Raw genomic sequence first — 21,773 nt, 5'->3', positions numbered from 1 at the left:
CTCCCGTGTTAAGCTAGGCTTGTATTATTAGGAAAAGTGCTGCGTACCACACTGGCTAATCAGAATCTAGCCTTCTTAATCATAGGATAAAGATGGGTTTGGGAATTTGGGAATCAACACAAAGATAAGGGCACTGTTATACAAATCTAGCGTTTTTTTTGGATTATATTCGACCCTCCGAAGCATGACGCAGATCCACTCCGTATCACTTTCTTGAACCCTAATTTTATGCAGCGCACTGGGAAAAATCACCAAATTCAACCACTGACTTGAGTTACTCTTGATTTTTTTTAAAAAAAAAAAACCCAACATACCGTCCAACTCTTATTGATATTTCTGAATTAGAGGCAATTAAGGACGAAAGGCCTATCCGAGCCTGAGCCCAGTGGCTAGGGACATCAAACCTGCCCTCTGCCCTGCACAGTACCACAACAGTAACGAAATTACTGATTTACTCAAACAACCTGGACTGGACCCCCTCTTCATCTATACATCTGGTATAGGCCTATCATAAACTTACGATTAGAGATGAATAAAACACATTACTCATTACTTAAAATTAATGTAATTCCTTAAATTTTTTACATTATGTCTAAATAAAACAAATTTAACCCACTCGTTATTAACAAATCATTTTTTTAAAAAAAATTTGACAATAGATATTTATAACTAATTAATCTCGCCTCCGGACGACATATAACTGAAAGGACCGCAAGCCGATAACACCCCCAGTGTCAACGAAACAATATTTTAATTCCCACATTCTCAATTACATGAACCATCTGCTCGCTTTCCAGAATCAAATAATTAAATATAGCAAAGCGATCATCTACTTCCCTTATAAGGAAAAGTGCCCAAATTCCCCCACCCTCCCGTTGCTTGATATATAAATATTAAGATTAGATTACCATGCTTTCAGAGACCACCTTCCAGTAAATCGTAAGGATTAGATTCGCCCAAACTACTAATAAAATAACATAAACCCAACAAGCCTTACAACCCCCGAGTACAAAAGCATGCAGATGGAAAGAATAACACAAGGCACCAGTTAAAATAATATGGTGTCTTTTGGAATCATTGGTTCTCGTTCCCATCCCTAATCAAAACTTTCCCTATTAATTAATTCGTCCATCACTTTATCGGATGTCATCGGGAATGCCAAAAACCTTGCATTTTAAGACACTTCCTAGTTCCTAATAGATTAGGTTAATTTAAATACACCTTCCCTCATCTATTTTGCTTCATTGTTCATTCACTAAAGAATGGCGTAGCCCAGTTCAAAACCGACTCCCCCTTATAAAATCCCCGTAACAACACTTTCTGGCAAAGCCGACCCAAAACTGGGCGAGAAGGAGCAAAGGGGTTAGAACTCAAATCTACCAATTTCCATATGAACCATTCGAGCGGCAAAAGAATAGCAGAAACCCTGAAAATAAATTCCTTCTGGATATAGATGTCACTCACGTTAAATATCCTTAACTTGGTAATTCATAATCTCATTAATAAAAGCTAAACAAAAAGGAGGGGGGGAAAAATGAAAGAGAAAGAGAAAGAAACGACTAATTAACTGATACCAGCTTGCTCTATCTAATATATTATTTTCCTCCTTAATCTCCACCGAAGATTAAGAAGATGAAGACGACCCGTTAGTACCGGCGTTTGCCCCGCTATCGTTCTGGCAGTGATGATTCGGATCCTGGGTGCTGCCGTTGTTGTTGTTACGGGTGATTCCATTCTCGTGATTGTTGTCTTGGTCTAACTCGAGAACGTTTATATTCCCATTCATCGCGTCTTTCTTCCCCAGAGTGTTCTTATTATTGTGCATCCAAACCTTCAAAACACCTCTATCAACCCCGACCTCGTGGCAGAACTCCTGCACCAAGTCCTCGTCTCTCTTCTGCATCTTCCACCCCACCCTCTCAGCGAACTGGTACATTTTGTCCTTCTGCTCTTGGGTGAACTTGGTCCTGAACCGCTTCCTAGAATTCAAAGTCGGCGTGCCCAAAGCACTGGCCGGACCAGCCGTACTCTCCGGATGGATCGGTAAACCAGCAGAGAGGGCCAGGAGCACGTGGGGTGCGGAGGGGTAGTAGGAAGATGAGATCGGGGGTGGGGAAGCTGAATTGGGGCTCCGATTCGGGGCTTGGAACGGCGGGGGTGGCGGAGGGTGGTGCCGATGGTGGGGCTGATACTCGATGACGTGGGTTGCGGTGGAAACGGGCTCCTCGGGCTCACGGCGATGAAAATTGCGGTGGCAGCCGCAGGCGGCGCATTTGATGGAGCTGGGGTCGGCAGAATTGGCACTGGGAGAAGGCATGAACTCGCCGCAACCGTCGAGCGCGTGGCCTCCCAAGCTGGCTGCATGGTTTTTCAAGCATTCTTTATAGGTGACCGGCACGGGATGTTTGTGGTGGGGCTGGTGGCGCTTCAGGACGCCGTTGGAGAATGACAAGGACTTTACCGGTGCGGGCTGGATCCGGGTCGGAATTTCACCGTCATGTTCTGGGGATTTGGCACCGGTAGAATTGGAGGCGGCGATGTGGTTGAGAGCGGTGGAGGTTAAGTCCATGGCCCGAACATCCAGGGTCCTCAAAAGCAAAATCTATGCGCGGGTTTAAGGGGTCATTAGGGTTAGGCTTTTGTCCAGGATAGGAATCTATAGCACAGTGGTTCGCGGAGCGAGTGTTTTGATTATGTGGGAAAGTAAAGTAATTGGAGCAGTGAAGCTCGGAAGAAGACGAGGGAGGAGGAGGAGGGAGATGACTGTTGATAATAGGAATCAGGGTTATGTGGTTGTGCTTCTTAACCACCTGGGGTTTTTTTAACCCTGGTTCTAATATGTAGTTAGGAGGGGGACCCCACAGGGGGTTAGAGGGAGAGGAACGGGGAAATAGAAGTGGCGGATGAAGAAGAGAAGAAGTGGGAAGGGAATGGGAAATAGAAACGGGAATTGAAGGGAGGGATTGGAATTGGGAAATGAGAATAAGGAAGGGAATGAGAAGGGGGAGAGGAAAAGAGAACGGGGGAGTATATGAAAGGCAATAATGAGGGGGTCAGTGCGGAGTTGACTGTGGGGTAGTTCCTTGCATGGGGTTGGAGGAGCCTGCAGTTCTGAACCATTTACTGTTTCGCATCCAAATTTGGTGAAGTTGCCAGTCCCCCACCCACAGCTTTCCCAGTAAAAATCATTGAACCCTCTTCATTTTCTTTTCTTTTGTTTTTTTTTTACGCCCACCCCTTCCGATTTGATAACGGTGATATGCCTGAGCCGGCGTTGGCAAATAAATAAGTAGGTTCATGTTTTCTCAATATTCCTATAAAACAGGACTAGCGGCAAGAAAAATCGCAGCTCCAGGTAATTATGGTCCTTTCTTATTGAAAATGTTTCTTGAGTATTTCTAGGAAGTGAGAAGATAGGAAGTAGCCTCTCAGTTAAATGGAAATGTTGAGATGATGACGATGATCGTAGCAATAATTCTGTCTTTTGATGTGTTAATTTATGCGCACACATGTAAAGTTATTTATTCGGGAAATACTCTTATCCTAAATATAAGATTTATTATGTAATATAAATTATACTATAAAATAATTTGTATATTTTGAATAAGATAAATAACTTTTCAGAACAGTAAAATTTTAAATTTTTTGTACTCGTACCCTCTTAAACATATATGTCGGGTGAGAAGAAAATCCCCCTTGTCTCTTTTAAAACCCCCCCCCAAAAAAAAAAAAACAGCAGAGTTCCGACTTCTCTGGCAATGGAACTCAATGGATTTTTTTTTAATACATCTTAATATAAGAGATTTAGTATTTTTAGTTCTACGATGTATAAATGTAAATAAACCAGAATTAAATGTTAAAAACTCTCATATCAGTTAGAGTTGGGCTTCATAAATAATACTCTTTTCAGTCTTTTTATTTTAAAATCTCAAAATTGGAATTGTTTTCATCGTTTTCATAACATTCGGATTAAGGGCATTTGAATATTAAATGTGTTCCTACCAAATATTATAAAATCTCAAATTAACTAATTTTAACTTTTTTTGAATCACTTAATTTAGTTAATAAGGTCTTCTATAAAAAAAAATGGGAGGGAGTATATCATAAAAACCAAATATTCATAAACTTAAATTCAAAATTTTGTCTGGCAACAAAAACAAAATCAAATTTCAGCTAAGATATACGTGTGTGTATTTTGCTGTGCATTTATTATGAAGTAGTGTTGTCACAAAAAAATCAAATAGTGTTGTTTGGTTACTTAGGAAAAGTAAAAATATGATAAAAATTTTGTCTTGATTGGTCTGAAATCATGTTTTTATATTACCATGCACTTATTATAATATTTTTTGTCGTATTTATAAGGTATTTTTAATATATTTTAGACACAACAATAAAAATCTTAAACTGTATTAACTCTCTGTTAAAATATAACAAATTTTTAACTTTATCTCTATTTAATATATCCACATTTAAAAAAAAACTATTTATACTATAATAAATGAATAACAAAAAAAAGTATTGTTTTTTGGTTACTTAAAAAAAGTAAAAATATGAGAAGACTTTTACCTTGATCTGTATGAAAGTATATTTTTACATTGCCGTGCACTCATTACAATACTCTTATAGTTTTATTTCTATTTATAAGAAACTTTTAACATGTTTTACATAGAATAAGAAAAACTTTAAATCGTATTAACTATCTGTTAAAACATAATAACTTTTTAACTTTATTTATTTTCAATATATATGTCTTTCGAAAAAAATAATCATCAACGTAATAATAAATTAATGACAAAAAAGTATACTTATACTACTAAAAATTTAATAAAATGATTTATAAATAATATTTAAAAAAATTTATTTTATAAATAGAACCGGATGGATAATACTACCTCTGGTCCTAATTATAAGACCCAATTGACTAATTTGAGGAGATTAAGGAAAGAAGTTAAGTTGGTTATTTATAATAAATAGATGTTGTCTTTCCTAAAATATCCTTGCTAATCAACTATATTGGCTAGAACTATAGTTATTAGAAGGACTACCTTGAGAAAAAAATGTATAAATATGAGAGACAAAGTGGATTGGAGTCTTATATTTAGGACCGAAATAAAAGTCAAACAGGTTTTATATTAAGGACCGGAGATAGTAGTATTGTTTGGTTGCTTACTGGGACTCGAAAACAAATGGAAATGGACTTATTCGCTTAGCCATCATACGAGGACGCATTGGCAACTTCGTGCTCTCTTTGTTCTTGTTTACAAGAGGAGTTTCGAATAGGAGCAACGGGATTGGATTTAGGGGGTGTTTGGGTTCCAACCCAAATTATGGTTTGGAAAAAAATCATCCAAACACCTTTAAAAAAATCAAAACCAAGGTTTTGGCTCCAAAATCATGGTTTTGGGAAAAGCAAAAAAAATTTGCTTTTAGAAAAAAAAAAAAGAGTGTGAGAACCTATAAAATATGTATCTTGTTGTTTTTTTTATAAACATATTTTTTATAAATATATTTAATCTTATATCTTATAAATATATATACATATTAATTATTTATTAATTATATTATCTTATGTATTATTAATTATGTTAATAAAAAATATATTATTAACAATTTTATTCCTTCAAATTAAAATATATCATAAAATATATTTTTTCTGTAATTATCATATTAATTTATGTCTTTTTTTAGTAATTTGTATATATAAAAAGTGCTTCTGGTAACAACTATCTAAACACTCTTACTTCTCAGAATCACTTTTTCAAAAAATCTATTCTTCAAAAAATCTATTCTCCCCAGAATCTATTCTTCAGAAGCTATTCTCCAAACCATGATTTGATTATATCCAAACACCCCTTTAATAGAAGTAACTAATCCCTCACAAATTAAGATTTAAATCCTTATTAGAAGAGGTGTTAAAATTTAATATCCGATAATGCCTCAAATAAAATTATTTTCAATAAGAATATACCTATACTTTAACAAGAAAAAAGAGGCGTTTCTATGAAATGATATGCTTCTTTTTTTTTAATATTAGACAATGGGTCTATTTGGATTAGTCAGAAAAAAACTTATTTTCAATTTGGGTAAAAGTTAGATTAAGCAATGTGATTTATGTTTGAATTGATTTTTATAAAAATTAGTTTATAGAGTAAAAAAATTGTTTGAATTATAATTGAATAAATAAGTTTAATTTGTAGAATGACCAAAACGGGTATAACTTTTATTAAAAATAAAAATGATTAAAAATATGAATTTACATATATAATAATTTTAAATCATTATAAAAGGAAAAAGTTATATTTAATGAAGAAAATATATTTAAATTATAAATAGTAATAATGTGAAAATTTTTGAACCAAAAAATATTACATAGTTAGTTGGATAATATGCTCTGCATAATTTGTGTAAATATAAAATAAAAATAATATTAAAATTATTTTTACTTGAGAGAATATCAAAAATAAATAACTAAAAACTAATTAGAAAGCATAAAGAATATATAAAGAGAAGTATAAGAATAAAATAAACATAAGAACAAAAATATCTTTTAATTCCAAAAAACTAATTTTACATGAGTCATAAATAAATTTTAAGTGTTTTTACAATCATACTTTAAAAAAAAAACAGTTTTTGATCCATTTGCGAGGTTGGCCAAAAACTATGATAAATATCTTTTAGATTTATAAACTGATTTATTATACCTATAAGTTACTTTTGTCCCCCAAAACACCTTACCAAACAAGCTGGATATTTAGACATTTGCTTTTTTTTTTTTTACATCTACTCTCAATTAATTATTTACCTCCTCTTCTTCTTCTTTTTTCAACTTATCCTTTTTCATATTTTTTTCTACTTAGTTTCTTTCACACCCTCATTTTTCATAAATAACAATGTTTTTAAAAAATAAATTATTTTTTCGTATTTATCATTTCTGACTAATTTTAATCAAGATGATGGAGTCCATCTTACTTAACCACCCCAACGATACTCCAGCCATCACTATTTATCGTTTCTGATTTTTAATATAAGATTTTATTTAACTTTTATTTTAATTTTAAATATAAGATCTCAATTCATTTTGTCTTTCATATTTATCTATTGTTTTATAATATGGTTTTTTTAATAATAGTAGTTATAACTAATAAATTTGATTAGTAAAAATATTTTTTAAAAAAACATTTATTTATTATGAATAATTAATTTAACTTATTTTTTAAATATATTTAAATTAATAAATTAGTTATTATATTTAGGATTAGGGGTAATAAAATCCAAAAGATAAAAAGAGGAGAGTGGGCTGGGGAAGACACGAGAACCTCGCAAAAGAAAGTGCCACGTGGCGTCCACTCAGAAATCAAAGTCAAAAGTTAAAAACCTAGATGATGGATTTCAAACCCAAATTTATTCTCGGGAACAAAAGGGTGGGTGAGCGCTTCACTGTTAGCTGAGGGGTTACTTAATACTACCTTCGATATTAATTATAAAAACTACTCCATCAGTTCTTTATTATAAGAGACATTTAATGTTTATGGTATGTTTTCATATATAAGAGACACTTAAAAGTTGTCTCTATTTTTTTTATTGATTTCCTATTTTACCGCTATTTATTTTGTCTCCAACTCATACTCTCTCTCCCTCCCACTTCTCTTTCTTTTAATAATTTAATTGCTCTCTCTCATACTCCCTCTCCTTATTAATGGGGGCATTGTTGGAAAAAACATTATACTTTTTACACATTAATTGTCATTAACTAATTTTAACTGTTTTTTTATCAACATAATTTAGTTATTTGTTTCTTGTAATAAGGAACGGAGGGAGTAGTTGATTAATTTGAGGAGATTGAAAAAAAATTAAGTTAGTTATTTATAATAAATAGGTATTTTTTTTCTAAAATTTTCTTGCTAATCAAGTGTATTGGTTAGAATTATCATTGTTAGAAGGATTACCTTAGGAAAAAATACAGAAATATGAAAGACTGAATAGATAGGGGTCTTATATTTAAAATCAAAATAAAAGTCAAACAAAGTCTTATATTATGGATTAGAGGTAGTAATACTGAGTAAAAAAACATTTTAATAACACAAATGCAAATAATTCATAATAGTTATATAGTTATTATAAATTTTAAATAACTAATTCATAGATAATAAATAATTAGTTAAAATTAGTTGATAATAATAAACATGTTAGAAATAAATTTTTGTTTTCAAATATGTCATTATAATAAATAAGATAAAAGATAAAAAAGAATGCGTGAAGAAATATGATAAGAGAAAAATAATTAAAGATAATATTGAAAAAATATATTAAATGTTAAGACAAAACCCAATTAAAATTTATAAAATAAATTATACTCCTTTCCAGATTTAAAGTTGGATAAAGGGGCACCTAGCATCCCAATCTTTTTTTCAAGAGCACCCACTACCCCAATCTTTTTCAGTGCAATTTTACCCACCATCTATTTTTTGGGTACAATTTAACCCAATTCCAACGAAACCCCCTAACGTCTACTAAGAATTTTTTTTATAAGTACACATCAACACGGCTAAGAGGATTAAAATTGATAGATAATACAAAGAAGAAAGAAAAACAAACTGAGCTCGTGTGCTCGTTCTGCAAGCACCAGAACCCCACTGTTCAAGCGATTGGAAACATTAGCATCTGGTGAAGGAGAATGCAACAAATTCGTGCGAGGAAAGTTGTCTTGATTTAGAAAGGCAACAACCTTACTTTTGTTTTCCTCGTATGGTCCCACATTTGAAATCGGGTTTGCTGAAAGGGGTCTTATAATCAGAAAATGACAGGAGTTGTGAACCTGGGAGATGATATGGAGTTGGACGAAGATGATATGGCGGGGGACGAAGATGATGTGGTGTTCGATGTGTCAGTTACCGAAGATGATGTCACGGTCCATTTGTCAGTGACTAAAGATGATCTAGAGACCGTCAGTTGCTCTGATGTTGATGTAGGGACAAGGAAGCTACGTCGAGGAACAATATATGAAGTTCAACACATTGGAACCGGTTCTCAAATATATATTCGAGAAGAACAGTTCTCAAATATGTATCCGCGAAGACCAGTTCTCAAATATATATTCAAGAATTAGAGCCCATTCCTGATATTTGGCTAACCAGCTCCAATGCTTGCTAAGGCTGACTTTACTTTAGCAATGGAGATTTTTTATTCACCGTCTTCCTTACGGCCTTCGTTGCAAGAACTTGCAATTTGTTTAGGGTTCCAATACTTGCAAAGTCAAAATTGCTCCTCTAAAATAAAAGAGACAGAGTATGAAGGAAAAAAAGTAAAATTTCAAAGTAAGGTTGTTAACTTTCCAAACCAAGATAACTTTCCTTGCACGAATTTGTTGCCTTCTCTTTCACCAAATACTAGTGTTCCCAATCGGTCAAACAGGTGGGGTTCTAGTGCTTGCAGAGTGAGCGCACGAGCTCGGTTTGTTTTTTCCCTTTGTTGCATTATCTGTCAATTTAATCCTCTTAGCCGTGCTGATGTGGACTTATAAAAAAAATTTCTTAACAGACATTAGGAGGTCTGTTGGAATTGGGTTAAATTGCACTAAAAAAAAATAGATTGTGGGTAAAACTGCACTGAAAAAAAGATTGGGGTGCTGGATGTCCCTTTACCATTTAAAGTTTATAAATAGCAAGGAGTATTTGCAAAAAAATTATTCATTATATTTTATTAATTATTGTTACTATAGGATATAAAAGTAAATGAGTTCACTGTTACTCAGAGGCGAAAATAATAGCCGTTATTAATGTGATTTTTTAATTCAATTAATTGCCTTTTTTAATTTTATAAAAATCTGAATCCTGTGAGGAGATGTTCACTGTTATCTTTCGTATTACTTGGCCAAGTTTTCATCTTAGTGGGCCCCCCGCCCCTTTATTCCACTGCGTCTCACTCCTGGAGGTTAAAAAGGCGTCGGATAGAAGGCAGTGGGTTGGAAAGCATGGGAGGAAGCCAGACCCCCTGTGAGAGGGGTGACATGAGGAGTCACACGTACCCAAGAAAATAAACTTAAATTTCATGACATAATAATAAATAAAAAGTAAAAATTATATATTCATAGAAAAAAATTTTCTCAAGTATCTTGTAAATAAAACTAAATTTTTTTCTCCCTGCCCTGTAAGTAAGGTCAGACTAGTATGTCAAACACCCCATCGAACACCCCATTAATCATGGAATGGCGTGCAAAGGATGAGCTGCATTGAAACTCACAAATCGGTTCTTCATGCAAGCATAATAGACTGTTGACTTTGGACGCTCGCCATGTATGCCTAGCTTACCATTTTCTTATTTCCCTAATATATTCATATATTTGTGTATTTTTCTTATTTTATTTATAAGTTACTCCTAACATTTCTTATTAAAATCAAGAAAAAAATTTAATTTAAAAATTTTTCAATTTTATTTTTACTTAATATGTACTAATATATCTCTCTGGAACAAGGTCTATAGAGTAATAAATAAGGAATAAAATTAGTTATATGAAAAATCTAATCACGTGATTTGGAAAAAAATCTTCTATATTTGTCTTATGAATACGGAGTATTTTTTTTCAATTAATGAAAAAAATAAAAAATGTAGCTCGGCTCCTGCTTTATTTCTCCATGCCTAATTTTAATCAATGTCAGATTTGTATTACTTCCATCGTTTCGCATTATCTTTCACAAAAATGCCGCTTATCATGTTTCATAATACTTGTTGACCTTAAATTCTAAGTTTGAATCAACAAGGCTGGATTAAGGAGCCGACGAACCTAATAAGATTCGGAGGTTTCTTGTTTTAATTAATTATGCTGTAACTTTTTTTTTTTGGTGAGATAAGGGCAAAATGACGTTAATAATAAAAGGTTCATAGATGAAAAGGTACAGCACTAGAAGAAAAATAAGAATGTAAAGTAGCAAAATATTTACAAGTGACCAAGTGGTAAGTGATCGGATGAAAGAGAGCTAATAATTAAGCTAATGATATCTGCTTGTAGAATCACACTGGTTTGCTGCTCCTTGAAGTTTTTGGGAGAGTCCTTTCTTTCCAACTGTCGAGAGGGGGGCAGAGCTTTAATCTCAAGAGACAATAATCCAAATTAATTGATCCAATATAATGAAGCTCGAAGACAATCAAGTGAAAAATCTCGCCTTCTTAAATACTTTTGCTACCATGAAAAAAAACCAATATAATTATCAACTGTTGAGCAAGGCAGATTTTGATCCGCCCAGTCCTGTGTTTAAAGAGAATTATGCTCTATTGAGAATAATTCTTGGGTAGTTCCACTCTAGAGTTGGCCATGGAAAAGACTGTCTTGTAGGATTTACGAGTTAAATTGGAGAAATTAAGAGCATGAAAAGTGTCCTGGATAATCTCTTCAGGCATGAAGTTTTTCCTTTGATGTAGTGCAAGATTCCTTTTGAACCAGATTAGATTAATTAAAATGATATTTCCTTTGTGTGATTCCACATGATTGTCTTCGCAGAGAGTGCGAAGCAAGTTTTCCAGCCAGCTTAAAGATTATGCGGTAACTTGTGTGTTTGTTTACAGCACAATTACTCTATAACCATAGGTTTAGCTTCTGTGCTTGCGGTCCCCAGTTTCTGTGTTTTATTAGAAGTGGGGAAACCTGGCCTGCTTTATTAACGGAGTTAGTAACCTAATGAACCAGTTTATTTTGCCCTAATTTTGAGGTCATTGTTGTTAATACTTTTATTCACATCTCAATCATGAGTTTGTTTCTCCGCTCAATTTGTAGTCTTGGAAGTACACTGCCCTTCAAGGCAAGGGGAAGAACAGAGACTGATTTCTATGGTTTTTGAAGTACTACCTCCGGTCTTTATTATAAGATCCAGTTGACTAATTTAGAGAGATTAGGAAAATTAGTTAAGTTAGCTATTTGTTATAAATAGGTATTGTCTTTCCTGAAACACCCTTATTAATCATGTATATTATCTAGAGTTACTCCTCCGGTTCTTATTATAAGACCCAATTTGACTTTTTATTTGGTCCTAATTATAAGACCCAATCCATTTTGTCTCTTATATTTATGCATTTTTTTCCAAGATAATCCTTCTAATAATGATAGTTTTAGCCAATATACTTAATTAGTAAGGATATTTTAGGAATGACAGCACTTATTTATTATAAATAACTAACTTAACTTACTTCCTTAATCTCCTCAAATAAGTCAATTGGGTCTTATAATTAGGACCGGAAGAGTAACATTTTATGAAACCTTTTATATGTGCGACCACTTTAAGGACTATTTTGGAAAAAATCAATAAATATGAAAGACAAAGTGAATTAGGATCAAATTAAAAGCCAGACAAACTCTTATAGTAAGAAGTGAAGGTAGTATTAAATCTCAGTCTCTTGGGAAAAAACTAATAGTCGGGTAACACATGAATAACCAGTTCACCGTCATATTTAATTTTCTTGTAAATTATACTAACACCGGGAAATTGTAGTGTTGATAGAGTTTAGACAATTGCCTCTCTAAACAATTCAAGACGCCTGAAGAATATAACATTTCTCAGTTAATATAAAAAAAATTACAATTCTTTTTCTGGGTTGGGGGGGTTTCAAAAGGACAGCTGAAAGATAATTATGAACAGCTATAAATGTAAAACTACTCAGCCTGACCATTCATGCGGTTCTCATAAACTGATTCATTCAAAATTATTTTTTTTTCATGATATTTTTTGTTCTAAATGCTTGTAGCGTGTTTAATATGTCAGCAGTTATAATTGACTACTACCTCCGGTTCTAATTATAAGACCCAGTTGACTTATTTGAAAAGATTAAGGAAGTGAATTAAGTTAGTTATTTGTAATAAATAAGTGTTGTCATTCCTAAAATATCCTTGCTAATTAAATATATTGGCTAGAACTATCATTATTAGAAGGATTGTCTTGAAAAAAAATATATAAATATGAGAGACAAAATGGATTGGGGTTTTATAATTAGGACTAAATAAAAAGTCAAATGGAGTCTTATAATAAGCACCGGAGGTAGTATTACATAATTTCAATATCCGATCCAAGTCAGCACTAAAGTCAGAAGAATTGATATGTTCATTGCTTCCTTTCGATTAATTAATTAATTGGTACCCGTGAATGAGTGGATTTGTTTGACAATGCTGGTGAACGGATTAATTGCTTTCAGATAGGTGTCATAAATCTTTAATTTCAAGTTATTGAAATAATCCATATCATGATCAACATCAATTCAAAATATAAACAAATTATGGGGCCAAATTATATTTATAAGTTGCGAATAATATGAGTTAGTTCGAGTTCCTTATAAAATACGGTGGTCACAGCGTCACAAAACCAAATTAAGCCCTCTGCCCTTTTGCTGCTGCAAAAAAACAATTGTGTTGTTTTAAAAGAAATGAAAGCAAGAATGTGAGACTGTGGGCCACTTTGTTGGTCCCCAGACTGCAACAGAGCAGAGAGTAGGTTCAAGAAAAGCATCAGTCAATTTTGAGATGAGGGAAACAGACCGCTTCGCTTATGTTCATGGGAAAATTTCATTTCACCCCACCGTAAGAAAATAATACTTCACCCAGTCTTATTTATAAGTTTTGAATTATAAAAGAGATATAGTCTGTTTTATGAGATTTAATTTAGTATTTATCTTAATATTTAATGTAATTTTAAATTTGGGTCTCAATTATTTATCTTTTCTCTGTAATAATCTTTTTTATCACATTTTTCTATACATTTTTTATTATCATTTTTATTTATTATAAGGTCATATTTAAAAATAAAAATATATTTTTAACATATTTATTACTTTTAACTAATATTAAGTAATTATTTTTTATGTACGAATTAATTATTTGAAACTTATAGTAAGAATCGGATGGAATACCGGTCAATCGAAAAAATTATAATTTATAAAATTTCATTGCACCCAAAGGATCACAATTAATGGGCGGAAAGACAAAAAATATTCTCACTTTATTTTTTAATTTTTTTTTTTTGCAAATCGTGGAATTGGAGTTATTAGTAATTGAATTTGGATTATTAGCCATTTATAAAATTTTATGAGTAAATGAACAACTCAAATTCGGCTATTCATAAGAAAAATTTGGTGACTTGCAATTGATTTTGACTATTTACAATTAATAGAAAGGAATTCACAATTCCAAATGTAATTATTTTGATACTAATGAACAACTCAAATTCAATGATTTACAATAAAGATTTGATGATTAGCAATCTGAATTCAGGGATTTACAACCCCAAATAAAATTATTTTTGTATGAATAAATAACTCAATTTTGGTGACTCACAATACAAATTCAGCTATTCCTAAGAAATAAAAAAAATACAACCTCAAAATAAAGTAAGAGTACTTTTGACACTTTACCCATAAAATACTAATTGTCTAGTAAGGAGTTTATTAAAATTCTCCTTATACTCGTTGCCCTTTCAACACACAAAAATAATACTCCTCCGGTCCTAAATGTAAGACCCTTATACTAGAGTGTATAAGGGTCTTACATTTAGGACCGGAGGAGTAATATTCTTATTATTATTTCATTCATATCACTCTCTTTTTCACTCTCTTTCCATCCTTATCGTGTCGCACAGGAGCTCTCTCTTTCGTCGGCAAAATTTTCAGTTTTCCTCTTTCCTTCTTATTATTTGATTTTGACCCACTCATGGTCTTACACGCTTGGATGCTTTATGAAGGGTGGGATGTAAGGGAAACAAACAAAAACGCAGAAAAATAATGAAAATGAATGCAGATTTGGGGAGATTAAAACAGAGATGGGTGCATTGAACGAATAAAAGCGTGGGTCATAATCAGATGAGGAGAAACAAGGGAGTAATTGTGAAGGGAAGAAGCAAACGCATATGAAAATTAATAAGATATTGTGAAACATGCATGCGTTGGTGAGTATGGTCGACCATCACCCTAATTTGAGACTTGAATGGGGGTACGTAGCTTTCAAGCCGATGCGCCATTAATCAAAGCATTGTCCCAATATCACTCCGAAAACACCCTCCCATTCAACTTACTATTTTTATTAAGTCCCCCATTTATATATATATATATATATATATTCCTATTTTCCTTTTAATTTCCCCCTCATTTAGGCCTCTCTGTAGCTACCACCACTATTCTGGATGGCCCCCCCCCTCCACGTGCTTTCTTGTCTTTGATCACTGCGTTCTTGCGTACAAAACGCAGTCCAATTGACCTCATCAACACCTCTTTGGAGCTCCTTTTTTAATGTTACCATAGAGTTGTTAGGGAGATGTTGGTCTTATCCCTTTTTTTCTGAAGAACTGGCCTTTACAGTATACTCACTAGGGGTGTACATGTCAACCCGAAATATGAACGGGCTGCATTTTGCAGCTCGTTGCCCGGCTCTACCCATAAAAACTCTAATCATTTTGGGCTGGGCATAGGCGGGCTAGGCAGGGCGGGTTTTGCTATCCAAATGATAATGACCTACTGATATCACATATAAAAAAACGTTTGTCCGTACCTAAAAATTATATTTTACAATTTTACATTTTCACACATTAAAATTATTCAGAAATAATTCAAAACAAGTCTTAGCAAATGTCCAAATAAATAATATTCATAATCTATTTAGAACAAAACAACTCTCAAGATTATAATTAAAGTCTTGAAATTCAAGCGGTTTGCATCAATCTCCAGAAAGTTGAGCAAAGAATAAAACATCTGAAAAAATTGAAGAGGGGTTGTAGCACATTGAAATATTTCATTGGGAGTCAGGGATGACGATGTAATAGAAGCTTGATTGTCCATTCAAGTGACAAAAATTAAATGTTACTTAAAGGATTGCAAAAGGATATTAAAATTGAAACAATAGGCTAACAGGAATAACATAGATGATATAAAAATAGGGTGAAAATAATTGTAAAAAGAAAAATAAAAAATCTTATAATCTTATAATAATTTAATATAACCGCTTTTAATATCTAAATACTTATTATGCGATACAATGCAGTTAGCAATCTATACAACTAAAAGACTTCTTTCTATCATATGACTTGTTCGTAAAAAATTAATATAAAATAACTAAATATAAATTAAATAAAAAATAAAACATGTAATTTAGATAATTAAACTCCAATTTTCTTTCCATGCTCCTACCCCAATCTTGTTTTCTATCTTGCATAAATATTCAAAATTGTTGATTTATACAAATATGTAATGTATGAACTCCATTCTCCAACAAAAAAAGTTGTTAATGGCATAGGGGAGAAGATTGACTTATAAATAGCTAACATTACAACAGCAACATACAATAAGATATACCCAATAAAGCTAACGAAGAACAAGTTAAAAGCAAGATACTACTACTTCTTTAGAAGAATTAGATCCCCTAAAATGGAAAACTAATAGACATGTAATAATAATAAATTAAACTGCAAAGAAGAGGGAGATAACTTTTTTTTTTTTCAGGTAAAGAAATGTAATATATTAAGGGAGAATCACAAATAAAGACCCTCCAATATGCAAAATAACAGATAGGTCATCTGAATAAGTGAAATTACTCACAAGGACCGGGTCTCAAGTTGTCATTATAAAATCATGGCCAAATTACCAAAATACCCCTCTTTAATTTTTTTTAAAAAAAAGCCACTGTCTCACCGGAATCTGGCCACTGCCAGCGGCCTTCCTTTGTTTTTTTTTTTAAATAGTGGGGGAAGTGAGGTTGGGGGGATTTGATCTCCCAACCTAATGCTTCCGAAAATAAGGAATGACCATTGAGTCAACAAATTTTTATTAACATTATGATGTAAAAAAAAAATAAGTTAACTCATTTACTCTTGTTCCAGGTGATAACAACAATACATTTAGAAATAACAAGTTCTGATTGTAAAATAACACGTCTGAAATAAAAATTTAACAATATGTTTTTTTTATAACAATAAATTTTATTGCAGGTAATAACAACAATACATTTAAAAATAACAAGTCTGGGATTAAAATTTAACAACACGTTTTTTTATAACAACACACTTTGTTTCAAGTGATAACAAAAATACATTTAAAAATAACAAGTTCTAATTATAAAATAACAAGTCTGGGATTAAAATTTAACAATACATTTTTTTATAACAATTAATTATTTTATACTTTTGAAAAATAAATTATTTATAACTTATAAAAAATATATTTAATATATTTATTTCTCTAAAAATATTTTTTAATCTATATATCTATACAACTCATTATAAATCAAACTACTTCTTATAAATTATAAAGTATTTATAATTAGGTATTTTTAATCTATTAATCATAGTATAAATTTTATATTATTTCATTCTTTAAATATTAAAAATAGTTTTTATATTTAAAGAATAAAATAGTATTTTTTAATTATAAATTAGAGATAAATTTCATTTATAAATTTAAGCAGTCAAAAAGTATTTTTAATCTACAATAAATTGTACTATTTATAATTTATAAGAAGTAGTTTGATTTATAATAAGTTGTATGGATATATAGATTAAAAAAAATTTAAAAAAATTTAAAAAGTGTGTTGCCATTGTCCCTAAATTTTATTTATAAATTTGAACAATAAAAAAAGTATTTTTAATCTTTAAAAAATTATACTTCAAGTTCTGATTATAAATTGGAGATAAAAATTATTTTTTTAGCCAATTAAATAGATTACAAGTACTTTTTATAAGTTATAAATGATTTATTTTCCAAAAGTATAAAATAATTAATTGTTGTAAAAAAAAATTGCTGTTAAATTTTAATTCCAGACTTGTTATTTCCAAATGTATTGTTGTTATCACCTAAAACAAAGTGTGTTGTTATAAAAAAACGTGTTGTTAAATTTTAATTCCAGACTTGTTATCTTATAATCAGAACTTGTTATTTTTAAATGTATTGTTGTTATCACTTAAAACAAAATGTGTTGTTATAAAAAAAAACGTGTTGTTAAATTTTAATTCTTAACTTGTTATTTTATAATCAGAACTTGTTATTTTTAAATATATTGTTGTTATTACCTACAACAAAATTTATTGTTATAAAAAAAACATATTGTTAAATTTTTATTCCAGACGTGTTATTTCCAAATGTATTGTTGTTATCACCTGGAACAAGAGTAAATAAGTTAACTTATTTTTTTTTTTGCATCATAATGTTAACAAAATTTGTTGGCTCAATGGTCATTTCTTATTTTGGGAAGCATTAGGTTGGGGGATCAAATCCCCCCAACCTCACTTCCTCCACTATTTAAAAAAAACAATTGCAAAAAAAAAAAACAAAGGAATGCCGCCAGAAGCGGCCGGAGGCTGGATTCCAGTGAGGCAGTGGCTTTCTTTTAAAAGAAAAAAATTAAAGAGGGGTATTTTGGTAATTTGGCCATGATTTTATAATGGCAATTTGAGACCCGGTCCTTATGAGTAATTTCACTTATTCAGGTGACCTATCTGTTATTTTACATATTGGAGGGTCTTTATTTGTGATTCTCCCAATATATTAATACTATTTTATAAATTATAATATATATAATCCGGGCAGGGCCAAATGGGTAGGGCAGCATGTCCTGCCCTATGCCCATCCCTACCCATGAAATGCCCAGCCCAAATATGCTCATTCTTTTTCGGGCTTTTTTTTTCGGGTTGGGCTGGGCAATTTCTCTTCGGGCTCGGACGGGTTTAACGGGCATTTGGGTTTCATACACATCTCTAACACTCACTTCTCACTTATGCTTAACAGACATTTGGGCTTCATGCACACCTTTATAACTATCACTTTGGGTAGTTACAGTAATCATATAAAAAGTTTTTATGTTCTATCTTTTGAACATCAATATAAATGGGCTTTTACAAAAGAAGCGTCATGAACCTCTCTCACACAGAATAATTCAGGTTTAATTATTTTTGTTTATTTCTGTCCCCATTTTTGGCCATAATATATAACCCCGCACCAAACTGATAATACTGTTACATTCCTTTACAACAACAAACCTCTATAGAAAAGGTTTGCAGCTCGATTTACTGAACTGGGAGATGCCAAGACATTCTTGAATGGAATCTCACAGTCACGGGACTCCGCTCCCCAAACCCAGAGCATCGTGAAGAAGAATCTCATGTCCCGTTTTGGGATTGGGATGATCCAACACATGCGGCCACGGAACATGATACGGTGCTCTAGAAGTTAAATTCAAACACAATTTTGCATCCGAGTGTAGCAAGGAAGCAGTAATGCGGGACCAAAACTATACTATCTCTTGTCTTAATTATAAGATATTGTTTGTAGTTTTAGTATATATACTCCTCTGGTCCTTAATATAGGACCCAATTCTTGAGTTGGTTTTGATCCCCAAATATAAGATCTATTTTTCATATTTATCAATTTTCTCTAAATTACCCCTGTAAATACTCCTTCAACCATAATCAAGTAGAAGAGAGAGATGGGGTATTAAGAAAAATGATTATGATGTTTTAGAAAAAACATGTCACTTTTCTTATAATTAACTAACTTATATAACTTTCTTAATCTAATTAAATTAGTTAAATGGGTCTTATATTAAGGATCGGAAGAGTACATAGAAAGAGAGTTAATGTTAGTACCATTTAGGGGACCATATTGGTGTGTGCTGCTACTTCAGTAAAAATTGGCATGGCAGTTTACCATACAGGATGCGTCATTGGAGACGTCCTTAATTCGTCGTATGATTGTTTTGGAATTTCTAAGGGAGATGATTGGCCTCCGAATTTTGGTCATCATAGTCCGCACATGACCCATAACAGCTCATTTATTGCCACCCATATTGATCATGTTATCTATAACCTCCATTACCCGATTTTCATGTCTTCTTGTTTCTTTTTTTTTTTTTTGGCCAACGATTTTCATTTCTTCTGTCTCCCGGAATTGCCAGAATTCCCCTGCTTCCCAAAAAGGAATAATTGAGACCATTTTGAATTTCTGTTGCAAGTTTCGGCGGATCTCTTTACGTTCCCTAACAGACGACACCACACTTCACAATCGTTGTGCAAACCCCTCCCCCCCCCCCCCCCAAAAAAAAGAAAAGAAAACACTTCACAATAGTTTAAAAAGAAATCCACTGATTATAACTCACAACTCCCTTATTTATTGTATCGTGGAGAGAGATTATATAAAAGGGAAAGTAAAAATAATTAATTAGATACTTTGGTTTCCATAGGAAGGTAGTCTTGGAAAGTAGTAACAACTTTTGATCATTTTTAAGGATATACTTCTAACAACTTTTCTCAATTTCTGTGAAATAATTAGAAATGTCATATTGTTAACAACGGGAGCAATTAACCATGGAACAAGGGGGCATCAATTGCTGGTCTGAATTAATCATTCCGGTGAGCTGGCCATCTCGAGACAAAACACTTTATTGGGTTTTGTTGATAGAAGCCCAGCAAGTGAGGTAAATATTTGTGAGCATTTGGGTGAGTTAATTTTTGCGGGCGCAGTAAGGCGAGGGAAGAAGGAGAGGCCCGCGAAGGGTGAAACAGGCCTCCAAATATCTCGGCAGCTTTCATTGTCATTTGTCCACAATAATGGCGTCTGACAAATCTCAACCCCACGCCGTTTCACAAAGTTGGCATCCCAAAATGACGATTTTCTGGGCCTACACGCGTCTCCTCTTCCTCAGAAAAAAAAAAGTCCAACCAGAAGCTCATAATCTAGAGGCCCCCCCCCAAAAAAGAAAAGAAATCATAATCCAGAGAGAAACAAAGTAATAAGGAGGGCAATAATGTCACTACACTCACAGGCAATTTCATTATACTACCTCCAGTTCTAATTGTAAAACCTCTTTTGTATAATATAAAACACGTATATAGACATGCTTCCTATGGGCGATACAGGAGATTGCTTAGAAGTTGTGAGCAGTGTGGCGGATGCGGCCTAACCACCTGAATTATTGTCCTCTCCATAGCACCGCCCCGTAATCTCCGATTAAGACAGCACACAGCTCCGTTACTTGATACGCAATTTCATGTCACATTGTAGTTCGGTTTCAATATTATAAACATTTGATATAGATGTCGCCATCTTCTTAATTGCCCTTTTCGGCTGTGGGTCCATTATAGAATGGACGAATCTTGATTTGCCTTTCTTGGAGGTGGAATGGGGCCTGAAAAGTTGGCTGGTTGGGCTTTGGTTGTGTTATTGGTAATAGATGTGGGCCGTGGGCAACAATCATCTTTTGAAATGGATAGATAGATTTGAGGGTCGGATGGGCAGTTGGGCACCTTCTCCTTGGGTTATCCTGGGGGAAAAAAAATAAAGAAAAAAGGAGAAGGAGTTTGGGATGTGTAAGAAAGGGAAGGATGGGAATTAAATGCAGAAAAAGCACAGGTTTGTGAACACATTTAAGTTGAGTTTGGGGAAGGTAAGGTATTTAATACACAGAGATGGGGTTTGGCAAGCAAATTTGGGAATTGAATGGGTTTGCATTTAATGAGAGCCCAACCCCATTAATATCCATCACCCTCTCCATATCTAACCTGTTTTCCCGGACTCTCATTCTTCACATGTACCGCCCATTCTTTCTTTTGCAAACATCTCATTCCTTTTAACTTCTCCCATCTTCTTCAATCTACCTCTCACCTTCTTTTTCTATTTTCCAAATAAAAAGAACTTACGTTATACTATCTCCAATACTTTGTATAAAAACTAATTTGAAATTTAATTTGTTCCTAAATATAAGACTCCAATATATTTTGTTTCATATATGTTCATTTTTTTCTCAGAATAGTCCTCGTAGTAGT

At 32.7% G+C, this 21,773-nt stretch overlaps 1 protein-coding gene across 1 annotated transcript; it reads right to left on the bottom strand.

The window, feature by feature from the left end:
• Positions 1–1,415: 1,415 nt before the first annotated feature.
• Positions 1,416–2,824, bottom strand: LOC114737864 (zinc-finger homeodomain protein 9-like). The gene has a single exon (XM_028925847.1). It carries the CDS (start codon positions 2,567–2,569, stop codon positions 1,625–1,627), a length of 945 nt encoding a protein of 314 aa, XP_028781680.1. The 5' UTR covers positions 2,570–2,824; the 3' UTR covers positions 1,416–1,624.
• Positions 2,825–21,773: the final 18,949 nt, after the last annotated feature.

This window comes from Neltuma alba, unplaced genomic scaffold (genome assembly GCF_004799145.2).
Source record: "Neltuma alba isolate B1F8T4 unplaced genomic scaffold, ASM479914v2 tig00013506_pilon, whole genome shotgun sequence".
Taxonomy (NCBI): Eukaryota; Viridiplantae; Streptophyta; class Magnoliopsida; order Fabales; family Fabaceae; genus Neltuma; species Neltuma alba.
Note: the sequence above shows the minus strand (reverse complement) of the source record. Positions and strands in the feature narration are given on the sequence as shown.

Bases quoted from the DNA above. Each gene is read 5' to 3' on its own strand.
- LOC114737864 (XM_028925847.1), bottom strand. From the start codon at position 2,569: ATGGACTTAACCTCCACCGCTCTCAACCACATCGCCGCCTCCAATTCT.